At 48.5% G+C, this 15873-nt stretch overlaps 6 protein-coding genes across 6 annotated transcripts; 5 read left to right on the top strand and 1 right to left on the bottom strand.

The window, feature by feature from the left end:
• Window positions 1-27: 27 nt before the first annotated feature.
• On the top strand, window positions 28-993 carry F9C07_2945 (uncharacterized protein; the record flags this gene model as incomplete). Its single annotated transcript, XM_041284708.1, has 1 exon — window positions 28-993. One exon carries the CDS (start codon window positions 28-30, stop codon window positions 991-993), a length of 966 nt encoding a protein of 321 aa, XP_041142720.1.
• A 1404-nt stretch (window positions 994-2397) lies between these two features.
• On the top strand, window positions 2398-5179 carry F9C07_2055079 (flavin oxidoreductase/12-oxophytodienoate reductase; the record flags this gene model as incomplete). Its single annotated transcript, XM_071508580.1, has 5 exons — window positions 2398-2610; window positions 2664-3419; window positions 3456-3527; window positions 3810-3848; window positions 3950-5179. The coding sequence occupies 5 exons, from the start codon at window positions 2398-2400 to the stop codon at window positions 5177-5179; spliced, it is 2310 nt and encodes a 769-aa protein (XP_071363773.1).
• Window positions 5180-7020: 1841 nt separating this feature from the next.
• F9C07_2948 (ASST-domain-containing protein) lies at window positions 7021-8564 on the top strand (the record flags this gene model as incomplete). The annotated part of the gene is made up of 2 exons (XM_041289646.1): window positions 7021-7827; window positions 7881-8564. 2 exons carry the CDS (start codon window positions 7021-7023, stop codon window positions 8562-8564), a joined length of 1491 nt encoding a protein of 496 aa, XP_041142718.1.
• A 1014-nt stretch (window positions 8565-9578) lies between these two features.
• F9C07_2949 (Bys1 family protein) lies at window positions 9579-10127 on the top strand (the record flags this gene model as incomplete). The annotated part of the gene is made up of 1 exon (XM_041284707.1): window positions 9579-10127. One exon carries the CDS (start codon window positions 9579-9581, stop codon window positions 10125-10127), a length of 549 nt encoding a protein of 182 aa, XP_041142717.1.
• A 115-nt stretch (window positions 10128-10242) lies between these two features.
• F9C07_1237970 (negative regulator of the PHO system) lies at window positions 10243-12322 on the bottom strand. Its single transcript, XM_041289657.2, has 3 exons — window positions 11337-12322; window positions 11263-11286; window positions 10243-11203 (listed from the first exon to the last, which is right to left on the bottom strand). The coding sequence occupies exons 1-3, from the start codon at window positions 11376-11378 to the stop codon at window positions 10358-10360; spliced, it is 912 nt and encodes a 303-aa protein (XP_041142716.1). The 5' UTR covers window positions 11379-12322; the 3' UTR covers window positions 10243-10357.
• Window positions 12323-12661: 339 nt separating this feature from the next.
• Window positions 12662-14241, top strand: F9C07_2951 (putative Fe-containing alcohol dehydrogenase; the record flags this gene model as incomplete). Its single annotated transcript, XM_041289645.1, has 3 exons — window positions 12662-13083; window positions 13131-13189; window positions 13235-14241. 3 exons carry the CDS (start codon window positions 12662-12664, stop codon window positions 14239-14241), a joined length of 1488 nt encoding a protein of 495 aa, XP_041142715.1.
• Window positions 14242-15873: the final 1632 nt, after the last annotated feature.

Below are 15873 nucleotides of genomic sequence, written 5' to 3'. Positions count from 1 at the left end.
AACATCTACAACCTGCAAAACAACAAGATGTCCAAACCACAACAGATCCTTGTAATCGGAGCAGGCGAACTCGGCGCCCAAGTCATTCAAGCCCTGGTCCAGCATCCGCTCCGCACAACGGCCCACATATCCGTGCTGCTTCGCCCTTCTAGCATAACACCACCAGACCGTGATCGAGCGCAAGAGCTCAGCCATCTGCGCATTCAAGGCGTCAAATACATCCCTGCAGACATAGCCCTCGACACGGAGTCGCACTTGACCTCTATCTTCCGCACCTTTGACACGGTCGTCGGATGTACGGGATTCTCCGCTGGCCGCGGAATGCAGGTGAAGATAGCCAGGGCTGTTCTCGCCGCTAAAGTGCCCCGGTATATCCCCTGGCAGTTTGGCGTCAACTATGATGCGATTGGGCGCGGGTCAGCGCAGGATTTATTTGACGAGCAGCTTGATGTCAGGGATATGCTGCGGTGCGCCGCAGGAACGTCTGACAGTGGTGATAATCACAGCAAGACGCAGTGGGTGATTATCTCCACAGGGATGTTTACAAGTTTTTTGTTTGAACCATCATTCGGCGTTGTGGATATCTTGAACAGGAGAGTCACTGCGCTGGGCCATCAGGACAATCAGGTCTCTGTGACGGCGGTTGAGGATATCGGAAGGGTTACAGCTGAGGTTGTTTTAGGACCCGAGTCGGACTCGGCGTTTGACAACAAGGTCATCTATGTAGCGGGAGATACTCTTACTTACGCAAAGTTGGGGGATTTGGTTGAGAGCTTGGTCCCTGGGAAGAGCAGGATTGAGAGGAACGTGAAAACCGTCCAGGAAGCTAGAGATGATCTTGCAAGGGAGCCCAACAATACACTATTTAAGTACCAGGTTGTTTTTGGGGAGGGCCGTGGGGTGGCGTGGGATTTGGCGGAAACTTGGAATAGAAAGGTTGGCATCAAAACTATGACGGTAGAGGAATGGGCGAGGACGCATTCTCTTGTTTGACGACGGTTTCTCTTCTCGTCTTCCCAGAGACTTTCTTTTTGTGCTCCTGTTTGTTTTCTTCTCTGTTGGAATAATTCTTGCACGGTTCTATTCAGTAACGTTTTGAGCACGCGAACGACGCGGACTTCTATTACAAGTATTCCATGAGAAATACATATATTCCTCAACCTCGAAGTGTTCCTATATCTCCCCTCCTATCTTCGCTATCATCCATTACGGCCTTGTTTTACAATCCACAGGACTTCTGTAAGCTAACTCACATGCTCCTGGAAGTGTTCATCCATCGCCTCCTCTGTTGCTGGAGCGTTGTGATGCAGGTTCAGAGCAAGAACGGCATTCAACTGGACATAGGTCGTGAGCGGGTTCTATCTGGGGAATGATAAGGGAAATATAAACGACAAGGGCGAGCCAGATCCATCGAAAGATCACAGACATTCTCCGTTATAGAACGGCAGGTCAGATTGGCCCGAACTTATCTAGACGTCCTATTATTTGTTAGTAAACATAACACGTCGCAGCTATGGCACATGGCTCATCCTGGGAACAAAAGACATACGATTACAAGCCGGTGAATGAGGAGCCAGCAATGGTATATTGCGAATGATAGTAGCTCAGACATAGCAAATGGCGCTTTTCGGTTCTCTCATCCCTTAGGGCAACCACGTCGAAAGAGTATGTTCAGATTGTGCATTGGTTAGTATAGTCATCACCCCATGTGAGGCGGTGGCCTGTATTGTAGTGGCGAAAGCGGGCGGGATGTTTTCGTATGCACCAGCTTAATTCTGAGACAGAGCTGAATAGAGGCGTCCATGAAAGATTGTAGCTAAACCCAGTGAGGACAATGCTATCTAGTTGGAACGTGAAGCGGCTTGGTTGTGATACGGAAATTCCACTTTTGTCAACTGACTAGCGGTTATCAGCAAGGCTTATGACAAATACTGTACTCCAATATTTCCGTTGCTCCTTTCGGGCCTGCAAAGCTTATAGAAAGTCATGGATAGCCCTTCGCAAGCCTAGAACATATTTCACTGCTTTGATTGGTTTCCGCACTTTGAGCAAGATTTAGTGTTCTTACAATTAGCGAATGGGCTTTGAGGAGGCACGGACAAGTATTTCCCCTTTGGGTTTGTCCTCTACTTTGCCATCGCCAAGAATACACCCCATGCACGAAAAGAGTCTTCTGCTCTTCTGGCGAGAGCCAAACACGATCACGAATCTGCTGACGCTGTGCACTTGGCTGGCATAATGCAAGGCCTTTTGGGGAATTCGGAGAGCTGGTATTATTTGATTTTCATAGCGGCCCGCATCTTACAACTATAAAGCCGCGCTTCGAGCTTCACAAGACATGTTTGAAGGGCCAGATTCTGCTTCAGCTACCTTCTTTGAACATAATATCATCATAAAATGCCTTTTGAGAAGCCTATTGTTGTTGTTACTGGTGCTACGGGCGGCCAGGGCGGCTCAGTGATTGATGCATTGCTCGAGTCCGGACGTTATCAAATTCGTGCCGTCCTTCGCAATCTCACCCCAGCGAAAACTCAGCCTCTACGTGACCGAGGTGTTGAGATTGTCCATGGTGATCTTAATGATGAAGCCAGCTTGGTGGAGGCCTTCAGAGTATGGGAATTTCCTTTATTTGGTTAACGACGGCGTCTTACTGATATCGCCAGGGAGCACATGCTATCTTTGCCGTGACCGATTTCTTCGAGCCATTCATGAAATACGGTCCACAGGAGGCCGAGAAGCGTGAGTTAGCCCAGGCAAAGAACCTGGCCAAGGCCGCTGCTGAGACTAGCGGGTTATCTCACTACATCTGGTCAACCCTTCCATCGTCTGCCACACTGTCCCAGGGAAAATACCACACGCCGCACTTTGAATCAAAGGCCAGTGTTGATGAGTATATCCTGAAGCAATTCCCTGATCTTGCAGCCAAGACTACTTTTCTCTGGGTTGCTTACTACGCGTCCAACTTGACGTTCCCGCTTTTCACTCCCAGTCTGCTCAAAACCAGTGGCAAATACGCCTGGGTGCAACCGGTTGGACCATCTACTCCAATTACCACTATTGGAGACCATCGAAAGAATGTGGGAATTTTTGTCGAGGCGGTTCTTAGACAGCCAGCGCTTACTCGCGGAAGGTATGTTCATGCAGAGGTGGAAACACTCACCAACGGAGAGCTACTCGAGCGCTGGGGAAAGGTCACCGGCAAGCCAACCTCTTATGTCCCAAGTACACTAGAGGCGTATAATCAGCTGTTTCCAGCCTGGGGGTTGGAGATGGGCGTGATGTTGCAATTTTGGGAAGCCGTTGGAGAGGCCTCGTGGAGGAAACCGGGCGTCACGCTTCTGCGCAAGGACGATTTGGGCATTGATACTGCACAACTCACTGGGCTGGACACTGCTTTTGCGCAAATTGATTGGAACCAGGTTTAGATATGCATCGAAGTTCGAACTGCCTGGCAGCATAATCCTGAGATTGATTGGTTCCCCGTCTCCACGGTGCGCTGGGCATTCACTCACAAGCGGAGTAAGCCGGTATGAGCAAATAGAACCTATAACAAGGATCAATACCTGTGTAGCTGCCTCGGGCTGTCTCAAGGGCCTTGCGGGATGACGTAGAAGCACTTGTAATCTTCTGACAGGGACGGACCAGTGTTAGTGTATGGAAAATAGTATACGTGTTTCCAGTCTAAATGGGGGATGTTTGCCGTACCTATTTTTGTCAATTCTGACCCTCAGATATACGTCCCTAATGAACCTATCACACGTGCAGGATACTAGTCTGGTTTCATCCTTCCGTTGCACCGGATTTCTAAGCATTTCTCACTAGTTACTTTACTTTCTCTGGTTGCCTATGTATATGTAGATATAAGTTTATAAGAACCCCTCAGACCACTTTTCTTTTTGACTTTCAACAAGTAACTCTTCCCCCGCTAGATTATAATACCATCTACTAGTGCCCCTTTGCCATTGCCTCAACTTCCAAAATGACCCCACTTCAACAACCGTTCACCTCCCCTTCTTTAACTCTCAATCACCGCGTTGTCCTAGCTCCTATGACCCGGATGCGCTCCTCAGACATCACAGCCATCCCAAATGCCTCCTCCGCAACATACTACGCTGAACGCACGACCCAAGGCTCACTCCTTATCTCGGAAGGAACGGTCATCCACCCACGTGGGAAAGGATTTCCGAATACTCCTGGTCTGTGGACTCATGAACAAGCCTTGGCCTGGAAGCCTATCACGGACGCTGTCCATGAACGCGGGGGTATATTTTTTGTGCAGCTCTGGCACGTCGGACGAGTTTCAGTACCCAGTCAGATTGGTGGGTTAGCGCCATTGAGTTCCACATCAGCACATTTGCCGGGAATGCATATGTTATTCGGGGATAAAAATGGTACAGAGCCCTACGTGGAGAGTCACGCAATGACAGGGAAAGATATCAAAGAGGTCGTGGACGCATTCGCGCATGCGGCGCGATTAGCCGTTGGAATTGCTGGTTTTGACGGCGTCGAGATCCACGGGGCGAATGGTTATTTGCTTGACAGCTTTGTGCATGATAATATCAACACCAGGAACGATGAGTACGGGGGTCCGGCAATTGAAGCAAGACTCAAGTTCCCACTGGAGGTTGTGGATGCGGTTACTCAAGCCATTGGGAATCACCGGACCGCTATTCGCCTCGCGCCGTATCATGTCCTTCAGGAGACGCATGATAGTGATCGATTGGCTACATTTTCCGCGTTCTCGAGGTCACTGGAGGAGAGGAAACTTGCATATGTGCATGTGGTGGAGCCGCGATATGACCAATTAAGTAACGAAGGGGCCTTTTCTGGAAGCATCAACAGGGAAAACAGTGCGGAGTCAATCTCGTCTACATTGTCGGTTTCTATTTGGCCATTTCGACGTCTCCTGAAAAATACTCCGCTCATCGGCGCAGGTGGATACGATGCAGAGTCGGCTAATGAGGCTATCGCGGAAGGCCGTATTGATTTGGCTGCGTTTGGTCGGTATTTTACTTCAAACCCAGACCTGCCTGAACGGCTTTTTAGAGGACTTCCCTTGAGCAGGTATCATCGACCAACTTTTTACACGTCTGGCTTGGAAGGTTATCTGGGGTGGCCGCGCTGGGGCAATTCTTTAAATGGCGAAGAAGAGGTGGCCAAGCCATATTTAAAGCCCTGACCTAGCATGACCATTGAGCCGATTTAATGTGCCAATCTATGAAAGCGCTCTGTTGGTCTGGAACAGTTGCGGGCTTTGGATATCTTCTACGGATTAAACCTATGTCGTGAATTAACATGGTCATAAAGGAAGTCAATCCTTGTCGTCTGTTGGGGATGCTTAGAAATGGATACTAATATCAGACAGAAATTTAATAATAAGCTTCTTCAGATCTATAATATCCGAACTCTTTATATATATAGTTTTTAGATTCGCTTCTACTTTATCTTATTATTAACTATCTATCTGATAGATTAGTTCTAGTTTACTGTTTTATACTTCTTTCTTCTTATATTATACTTTTCTTTAATAAAGTTCATAAGCCGCTTTTATACTATTTGTTATGGTCATTCGTCTGCCTGTTGCATGACGCAGGATTCTAGGGGATTCTTCATCTAAGAAGAGGAAAAAGCTTCCCATATAAATGAGAACATATCAATATATACCATTACGTTTGCTTCAGGGTCACTATTGGTCAGCACGGTTACCAAGTTACCCTAAGTCATCCATTACACACACCATGCATACCGGAGCAGGTGGCGACAGTTTGATGGGGACAACATAGTAGATGTAGATATGAAAACAATGAGTCTGTTGGACTGAATAATAACACGGGAGTCAGATGGAGTCGATTGACCAGTTACAGCTAGCCGGAATGCTCTCTCTGACATGGACACACGCCCTCAATGCTTCGCTCCGCTATCAATGTACTACATCGTCACACGCTACTTCAACGCGAACGGGATTATATTATTGGTGGGCTGAATATTGTCCCATGTAATCTTATCCGATAATTCTCCAGCTAATCGAAATGTATTATCGTCCAGAGTACACAAACTGTCGTAAGGGTAATGAAACTCAGGGGTGGCGATAAGCTGCCGATCGTAACATTCAGGGACTGGTGTTCTTGGCCTTAATTGGTGGAGATTTCCGCCTGAGGCAATCAACACTACACCCCTGTTGGGCCATGTGGTCATACCTAGTCTTTATTTTCTTCTGCCCTATCAGCCGCTCATATCACGTACGAGCAACTAGATCTTGCGAAAGAAGAAAAAGAAAAATAACAAGAAATAGAGAGGAAGAAAGAAAGAAGCATATAGAAAGTACAACGGCCAATTTTGTTGATCCATGATGGGACCGCACGGTCAATCGCCAGGTCTGTACCATGGTTCTGGTCGCGAATCCACCGCTCATAGGCCTCGAGGCTCGAGGCCGAGGGGATCGGCGCTGGAGGGGCAGATTAGTGAGGCCTTCTTCCCCATCTTATTGCGTGTCACTTGTATTGACATCCGGCGGACCACCGCGATCAGCATCAGCCCAAACGGCCAATTATGATTGAAGTCTCCATACCGTCGGCTTTTCCGCCCTGGTAACAAGAATCGACGTTGATTTTGTGCCTCTGTTTTCCCTATTTCTCCATTTTTCTATTCCCGTGCCCCACAGGGTAAGTAAGGTAACGGTCCACGGTCCCACTGAGTGTACTTCCCGCTTTACCCCTTCTTCACTTCGGCTTTTCCCTCATTTTTTCCACCTTCTTTCCCTATTAATATTGGCCATGGTGTAAAATAGTCCCTGCGTTCTTCTCTTCCTCCGATTATCTCTCTTTTATTTTTTGCTTTTGTCAGTCATTCTTTAATACCCTCATTTTGACCGTGCCACTTCGGAATCAGAGGGGACACACGTCGCTCATTTATCGTTCTTTTGGCTTTGTACTCTACGAAAGTATAACCTAAATCCTATATATGCTTGTCTTGATTAGCGTTGTACTATCATTGTGAATTGAGTACCCGCAATCACGCAATATGACCCGTGGATTCCTCGCCGTCTTCGGCACCCTGCTGCTGTCCATGGGGGCGCTTGCCGATGATACTTGGCCGTATATGACTCTACAGACGGCTGACTTCACGCCTCCTCAGCTCGAGGTGAAAAAGACCGGGACCACTGACCCTGGCTACATCTTCATTGGGCCTCGGGGTAACCAGCCGAATGGCACTGCGGCCCTCATCTACGATGAGGACGGCAACCTTGTGTATCAAGGCCCTACCGAGGTGTCGGCCAACTTCAAAGTGCAGAATTTGTATAACAAAGATGTCATTACCTTCTGGGCTGGTAACATGATGGAGCTTGGCTTTGGTTACGGCACTGTTCACATCCTTGATGACACTTATGAGGAGATCTACACTGTCACCCTTCCAGGGAACTTCATCTCGCCCGATGGCGTTGTTAGAGACTCTTATATTGATCTCCACGAGAGCCACGTAACTAGTCGCAACACTCTGTTGGTGACCGCTTACAACATCACTCAGTATGATCTGACCTCCATTGGCGGTAAGATGGATGACTATATGCTGGATGGCATGTTTTTCGAGATCGATATCGCAACCAATAACATCGTGTATCAATGGAGTGCCCTTGAACATATACAAGCCATCCCCCTGGAACAGTCCAAGCAAGGTCTGGGTGATGACTATGGCACCCAAGAAAAGCCATGGGATGCGTATCACATCAATTCGGTTGAGCTCGTAGATGGAGGCTGGATTATCTCTCTGCGTCACTACTGGTCCGGCTACTTCATCGCTGAGAACGGCACGGTCATGTGGCGACTAAGTGTAAGTCTCTGCTCTTTGATGCTGATCACTTTCAGCACTAACGGTTCTTTTAGGGTGAGAAGAGTGTTGGTGACTTTGAGATCGACGATGGTGCCATCTTCTCATGGCAGCACGACATGCGCGTCTACAACCAGACGAATGAGGGCATGGTCCTGGATTTGTTTAACAATGCCAACACACCCACGGAAACGGTGGCTCCCACCACCGGTCTGAGCCTGTCGTTAGACCTGGTCAACCGGAAGGTTACCACGCTGCGGACCATGAACGATGGTGATGATGTCATCCACAGTGTCAGCCAGGGAAGCTACCAGCTGATGAGCGAGGAAACGAACCACGTCTTCATGGGTTACGGCTCGATCTCGAAGGTGAAAGAATTTGACGCCGACAACAATGCCGTCCTCACCGCCCAGTTTGGGGATGACAATGCCGTTGCGTCCTACCGTGGCTACAAGTGCCAGTGGAAGGCTACCCCTTTCTGGAAACCTGCAGTTGTGATTGAGCGGCATTCAACTTCTGCCACGGTCCATATGAGCTGGAATGGAGCCACTGAGTATGACAACTGGGCCATCTACACGGCCAGCTCGCCTGAGGCTACCGACCATACCTTTATTACATCTGCCAAGCGGACTGGCTTCGAGACCGCTGTAGATGTTAACAACTTGAGGAGCCCTTATTTCCAGGTAGTGGCTCGGAAGGGCAACGTTCCACTCAGTAGCATCATTGTTCCCGTTGCTTAAAATCCTCCGTGTTAAGCTTCGAAGACATGTGACAAGTCGAGTCGTGTTGCGAACCTAAGTTGGTGTCACGGACGTTGCCAGCCGTGTGTATCTCTTGGAGATCATGCGAGCCTGGCCTCGTAACTGGTTGATTTGTTGTGTTCTTGTATATACTTATCATTGACTATACATGTAAATACCATCGCTGTACAGGAGCTTGAAATTCCATATAAAGTATTAGCAGACATGATTGTGACCTTGAAATATAACCATGCGGATATTGTACCTTCTGATTAGCCCACACCAGTACCACGATACATAGCAAGAAATAGCCTATCTCTAAAGTAATGGTGAGGGTTATTTCGCCATGGAAAGCATCGACGCCGCTTTAAAAAGTGGTCTGGAGTGGACCCATGCATGTGGAACGGAGACAGCCCTGCATTGTTGTCCAACGCAGACCCGCCAGAATTTTAACGAGCCACGTTACACCCGCTCCGAGATATGCACCTATTCCTTGCCTATAGGAGGGTTACATATTGAATGTAGTAGTATGAAGCAATTACCGTGCCTTGTCAAACCCTAGCTATAATACGATATAAACTTGGTACTTTCCCAAGTGCCTGCATCCAGACCTTTTGCTCACTGTACATGCATTCCAGTAAATGCACCGATCGTCGTATTACTCTCCAATTGCGCAACACAGTCAAGGACCTGTTATGTGTGAGATGCAAGTGCATCAATCCAAGAACTATACACAAACCCCCTTGCAGCAATACCACCATCAAAGGTAAACTTCGGGAGATTCTGTCAAGGTAAGACATCAAGCAATGTCAGGTCTTACTATGAAACACAGTACACAAGTATACCAATTTAGAGATGTACAAGGATATGTAGACAATACATAGAGCAAGCAACCAACCAACAATATAAAACCCCCTCCCCTCCAAGAGAAGCAAAACCCAACCCAACCAAAAAGAACCCAAAGCCAAGCCAAACCAAACAATCTAAATCAGCACCATCAATCACAAACCAAAAATGCACTTCCCATTAACCCTCCTCACCACCCTCACAACAACCCTCCTCTCCCTCCCACCCCTCACACCCGCCAACCCCCTCCCCAAACCCCAAAACCAAACCAACTATCAAAACCAAACCTCGTCCCAAAACCAAACCCAAACCCAAACCCACCAACTCGGCCACGCAATCGTCCGCAACAACTGCGCATTCCCCGTCTACCTCTGGTCCGTCTCCTCAACCGTCAGCGAGCAACAAAACATGACCCAAGGCGCCCTCTACGCCGAGACATTCAGGCGCGATTCCCAGACCGGCGGCGTGGGCATTAAGCTCACGACTGTGCCGAACGGGCTCGAGACCTCGGCGCCGCAGACGATCTTCGCGTATAACCTGGTCGCGGATCGGGTTTGGTATGATTTGTCGGATGTTTTTGGGGATCCGTTTCGGGGGAGTAGGGTGTTTTTGGATGGGGAGGTTACGGATATTATTTGGGAGAGGGGGGTGCCGCCTGCTGGGTCGAGGGTTGGGAATCAGAGGGCGGGGGTGGATTTGATTTTGACGGTTTGTTAGTCTGGGGTTTTCTTGGGGGTGGAGGGTAGTGGATGTGGTTAATGGAGGTGATCCGAGTTTAATGGTTAGTTTTTTTTTTTGAATTATTGAAACCAGAATGATGTTTAGCTAGTATTGATTATGTTTATGGTTTGCGCAAAGGAGATCGTCATTCCTTACAGTCCTCGTCAGTTCTATTTAGCTTAGCAATGGAGGATAACAGAAAGAAAAGAGAACGCAAGTTGTAGCTACTATTGAGCATTCGACGGTATTGGCCGAGGAATATCATTGAACCACGCATGCTTCAATGCGCTCGCCGCGCTGATCCGCATCTCCGGCCGCATTTGCAACATGCGCCTCAGCAAATCGACGCCCAAGTGGTCGATTCGCGAAACAACCTGCCGCAGATCCTGCGTCGCATAGACTGGGAAGTCAGGCTTGTATTCCGGGAATTTGGAAATCCCGGGCCAAGAGATCTCCGATGGCGTGCCCATCACGCGGAAAATCTTTAGCAGCTGGTCTTCATTCGTGGTTCCTGGGAATAGCGGGCGTCCTGTGTACATCTCTGCTAGAATACAACCGATTGACCAAATGTCAATACTAGTGTTGTAGCTGCGACTACCGAGGAGCACGTCCGGCGCGCGATACCAAAGCGTGACGACTTCGTTGGAAAAGGTGTTGACTGGGATACCGAAGGCTCTGGCTAAGCCGAAATCAGCTAGTTTTAACTGGCCCTTAGTGTTAATGAGCAGGTTCTGAGGCTTGAGATCGCGATGCAGAATCCGGTTCTCGTGGCAATGCGCGACGCCTCGGAGTAGCTGGTAGACAAAGGATTTAATGATGCCCGGTTCGAGCTGGCCGCGATTGCCGTAGGTATCCATATAACGTTTGAGATCCTTGTCCATGTATTCAAAGACTAACATGAGCTTGTTCTCGGTGTGCACGACATCGTACAGCGACAGGATGTTCTCGTGCTGGAGCTCTTTCATCAGGGAGATCTCGCGAATCGCGGTGGAGGGCGTCCCTTCTTCTGTGTCGAGGTGGATCTCTTTTAATGCGACCATTTCTCCTGTTTGGTTGTTGCGACCTTTGAAGACCTAGGGTAGCTTCAGTCAGCTGGCGGAGATGGTTGGTGGCGCACAATTGCGGAACAAACTGTCGCATATGTTCCTTCCCCCAACTGGAAATCGTTAGCCAATAATTACCTGTTCGGATGGTGCCACGACTGACCTTTTCTAACTGCTGGAATGAGGCGTGCGGCGTCGAAGCCATTGTGATAGAATGTGGTGGAGTAGGGTATCGCGACCTCGATCGTGTTGAGTGAGGGGTAACAAAAAAGAATGAGGGAAAATTAATGAGGTAATCCTTGGGAGTCCATCTTAATTAAACATTATCTGCGAGACTAAGGAAGAGGATCCCGCTAAACCCGAACACCCCCATCATCTTGGGTCTGAGCACTTCGTATCCTCGTCGCTGCGCTGTGCTGCGGATGGCACATCCACTTTCGGGTTATTGAGGCCACGTACTCCTTGTCAGCGACATTTCTATTAATTAGGGTTGCGGCCGGATTGGAGGACGAGTTTGTCAGGCGATCATCGCTCGCTAGCTCATCTTAGGTGAGCGTCATTCTTATCTGACATGTCAATGTCAATGAAAATAAGTAAAGGCATGCTCATTCAAAGTTCCAAGCCTCAGCAGCTGCTCTGATTATTCCTTTCTGTCTTTAATTGCTTGCAAAAACGACAAGACCGGATAGTTTCGGACGATGCGGTATGACAACCGCAGCGGTGCTCGAATCTAACGCTCGCGGGGCCTAGGTCTTTTCGATCTTTGACATTCAAGATATCAGAATATTCAATCTGGTTCTATCTCAATCTGATTATCTGATACAGAGCTCTGGAGGGGTACTACCGTACTAGAGGCTAGTCTAGCACCCTTTGGGCGTAAGACCGAGGGTCCGGCTCTCATTAACTGGCAACTAGGGCAAGGGGTAACCCCGAGACATGAGAGCTTTCAACGTCTTATATGCAAGTAGGCACTCCACCTGGCTAGGAGGCATTTTTGATCTGGGGTATCTGCAATTCTCCGAATTGGGGAAGCGGTGTTTGTGTTGATCCCGATTGATTCTGGCCCTCGGTATTTCCTCATTAAGCCATATCCTGTTGTGCTGGGAGTTCTTGCAACTTGGCTGTGACTTTCCTTGGGTCTTGAGTTGTTTCTCCAAAACTCTCGTCTCTAGGGTAATTCATAATTGGCTAAAAAGAAATTTTAGTGGGTGTCTTTGGGATCTCCAAATGGTGGCTGTAGGGCTTTGTATGCAGTAACCTCGGCTTTTTGTCCGAATTACTCGATTGGGGATCCCCGCATTTTGCGGTCCTAGAACCTGCATTCGAATCGCAACCTCCCACTTCTTCACCTCTCCTTGCTCACTTCGCTTCTTGACCGCTATTTATACTCTTTCCTTATTTCTTGGGCCAATTTCGTTTATATAGCTATTGCCTTTTCTTCTCATTACCTCTGCTATATAGAGCTCCAAGTAACGCTTTCCCCGCATTATGGTCGCTCCCTCCATCCGCGTGGCCCCTTCGGCCGCCAACAGAGCTCTCAACCTCTTGCGCACCGTCCAATATACTCACCCGCCATCATGTCCATGCCACTCGAACCCTAACCACCATCATCACCACCGCACACCTACTCTAGCAGATCATGTCCGTCGCCACATGGCCACACCCGTTGACCCCTCACGGCAGAAGGAGTACGCCTTCGAGATGGCCGCCTCCAGCATCCGATTTGGCCCTGGTGCCACAAAGGAAGTCGGAATGGACTTTGCCAACATGCAGGCAAAGAGAGTATGCATTGTCACAGACCAGAATGTCTCCAAGTTGGACGCTATGAAGCAAGCCGTGGAAGGGTTGAGCCGGGAAGGAATCGAGTTTACAGTGTTCGATAAGGTTCGGATTGAACCCAAGGATTATTCGTAAGTAAGATCACGTAGACCAATCACCTATGTACTAATAGGATTAGTGTCAAAGAGGCAATTGCTTTCGCAAAGCCATACAATCCTGATGCGTTCCTCGCAGTGGGTAAGTAACTCACTGTCATCGCTTGAACGGCTACTGACCGCACAGGTGGTGGATCGGTTATCGATACTGCAAAGCTCATGAATCTGTACACGGTCTATCCCGAGGCCGATTTCCTCGACTTTGTTAATGCGCCCCTTGGCAAGGGTCTCCCAGTAGAAAGGAAACTGAAGCCATTGGTAGCGGTGCCAACCACAGCAGGCACTGGATCAGAGACGACGGGAACTGCCATTTTTGACCTTGTGTCTAAGAAAGCCAAAACCGGTATTGCACACCGGAACCTCAAGCCGACTCTGGGAATCTGTGACCCCCTGAACACGCGGACCATGCCATCTGCTGTGCACGCCTCCTCCGGTCTAGACGTGCTCTGCCACTCCCTAGAGTCATGGACAGCAATCCCATACAACGAGCGTACTCCCCGCCCAACCAACCCCATAAACCGACCCGCGTATCAGGGCGCGAACCCGATCTCCGACATCTTCTCCCTCCAAGCCCTTCGTGACACCGTCAAGTATCTGCCCCGGGCTGTCAAGGACCCCGATGACTTTGAGGCCCAGTCAAAGATGCTCCTGGCCGCTACCTTGGCCGGTGTCGGCTTTGGTAACGCCGGTGTCCATCTCTGCCACGGCATGAGCTATCCTATCTCCAGTCAAAATCCCGGCTACAAGCATGCCGGATATGACGTTGAGCACCCGATCATCCCGCACGGTGTATCGGTCGCCGTCACCGCGCCTGCAGTCTTCCGATTCACCGCTGCATCCAACCCAGACCGCCATTTGGCAGCAGCCGAGGCCTTCGGCGCCGACATCTCGAACGTCAAGCGCGAAAGCGCAGGTGAAGTGCTCGGCGAAGCGATTGCTAAGTTTTTGGCTGAACTAGGCGACCAGCCCCGTGGTCTGAAGGATCTCGGATTCAAGTCCTCAGATATCGACTCTCTGGTGGAGGGAACTATCCCACAGAAGCGAGTTTTGATGCTTGCTCCTAATCTGAATGAGGAGCTGGAGGCGGAGAAGATTGAGTTGAGAGGCTTGTTAGAACAGTCCATGGATTATTAAAAATAGGGGCAGGGGTGTTGTTCTGCTGCATTTATTTCGTCATGTCAATACCAATTTAGTTATATGTTCAATATTTGCTTCTATCAAATTGGAGTAAAAAAGATCGACTTCACATCGACCGTAAATACATCGTGAAAGGGCATTACCGTGCTAAACACATGCAGTATATGTAGACGGTATGAGAATACAGGTAGTTGTAGAGCAGCAATGTTAGAGTAGAACCGTTGAACCAAACAAGAAAATCACCCATCGACGCCATATCGACGACATCAATCGTAGCAAAGGCACTACACTCACCAAGCAGGATAACAAGTAACCCGCCACTATGATAGCGGTATGTCGACGGAACAGAAAAGCAAAAAGCAAGAAAATAGTAATCAAGAAAATGACCAAAAAGTCAAGAGGCACTGGATCACTAACACCCGCCTAGTCACGCCGTATAGAAATAGAAGACCAGTATAAAAGACAATCAAAGCAAGGCACCAACGCCGAGAATAGGGTCATAATACAGAGCGACGTCATCTGCGCAATTAAAAGTGGCCAAATCAATTAATTTTGCTCAAATTCAACTACTTGTGGGGAAAGTTTCTTGTATGACGGCTCATAAACCTTGGAGAAATGAGGACTGCTCAACTCGGTAGATTCAGACTACAGAATGATTATTCGCTCTGGTATTTCGAGAGACTCTATTATTAGAAAACAAAGAGAACAGACCCGACAATGCAGGGAATCATGTTTTATTCGAGGAGTCACGTAGAGGGGACACTGGGCGATCTTACTGTGTAGTATGTACCTAGGCATGGATGCGCCAAGAGGGAAGGAAAACCAAGGAGGGCGGGGAAAAAAGAAATAAACTTAAGAAAACATATAGAGGGGGAAGTAAGTATATAGAATGAACCGAGGATAGGATAAAAGTGTGTACGGATCTCTTAGCGTAGAAATGACCCTCCCTTTAGCAGAATAATTGTTACCCATAGAAGTTTCAACACTAAAGGCCAGTGAAATGAGGATAGATCCATCTATACGTCTACTTTAGTCCTGTACTAGTCAAACAACCACAATATGCGGTTTCACTATGATACATGGCTATTCAGATCCACCAAACTCCCGGATATTTCCTGCCATCACTCTAGTGTAGTATCAAATGGGTCAGTTTAATCATGAATACGACCTCGGACTCTAAATCCTCAGCCAAAGATAGAAACCGAACTATACCGTATTTGCTTTCTAGAGCTCGTGAAGTATCCACTAACGCAGGGAAACACGAGGCCATCTCGTCCCCCAACTGACCGCTAACCCTAAACCCGGGTGATCGACAAGGTAGCAGATTTAAAATAGAAGCACCAAACATTTAAGCACCAACCATATTATTGAGCGGGCTTTAGCGGCTATAGTATATATGTAGTTGCTAGCATGGTACCTATTTGGCACCTGTGAGAATTCATCGATTGCCTGCCAAGGAGCGTACAACTATTGGCCTGTGCCTGCTGTTTCGATGCCTATCTGGGCGAAACTATGATTGATCTATGACGCCCTAACTCGGACCTCTGGGGGCCATTTTTTTCAGCCTCAGGTTCTATGTGATTATTCACGCATCAGTGTCGTATGGGATGAATGAAAATCAGGATGAAC

This window comes from Aspergillus flavus, chromosome 2 (assembly GCF_009017415.1).
Source record: "Aspergillus flavus chromosome 2, complete sequence".
Lineage (NCBI taxonomy): Eukaryota > Fungi > Ascomycota > Eurotiomycetes > Eurotiales > Aspergillaceae > Aspergillus > Aspergillus flavus.
The sequence above is the reverse complement of the archived record's forward strand: the minus strand, read 5'-3'. Positions and strand labels throughout refer to the sequence as shown.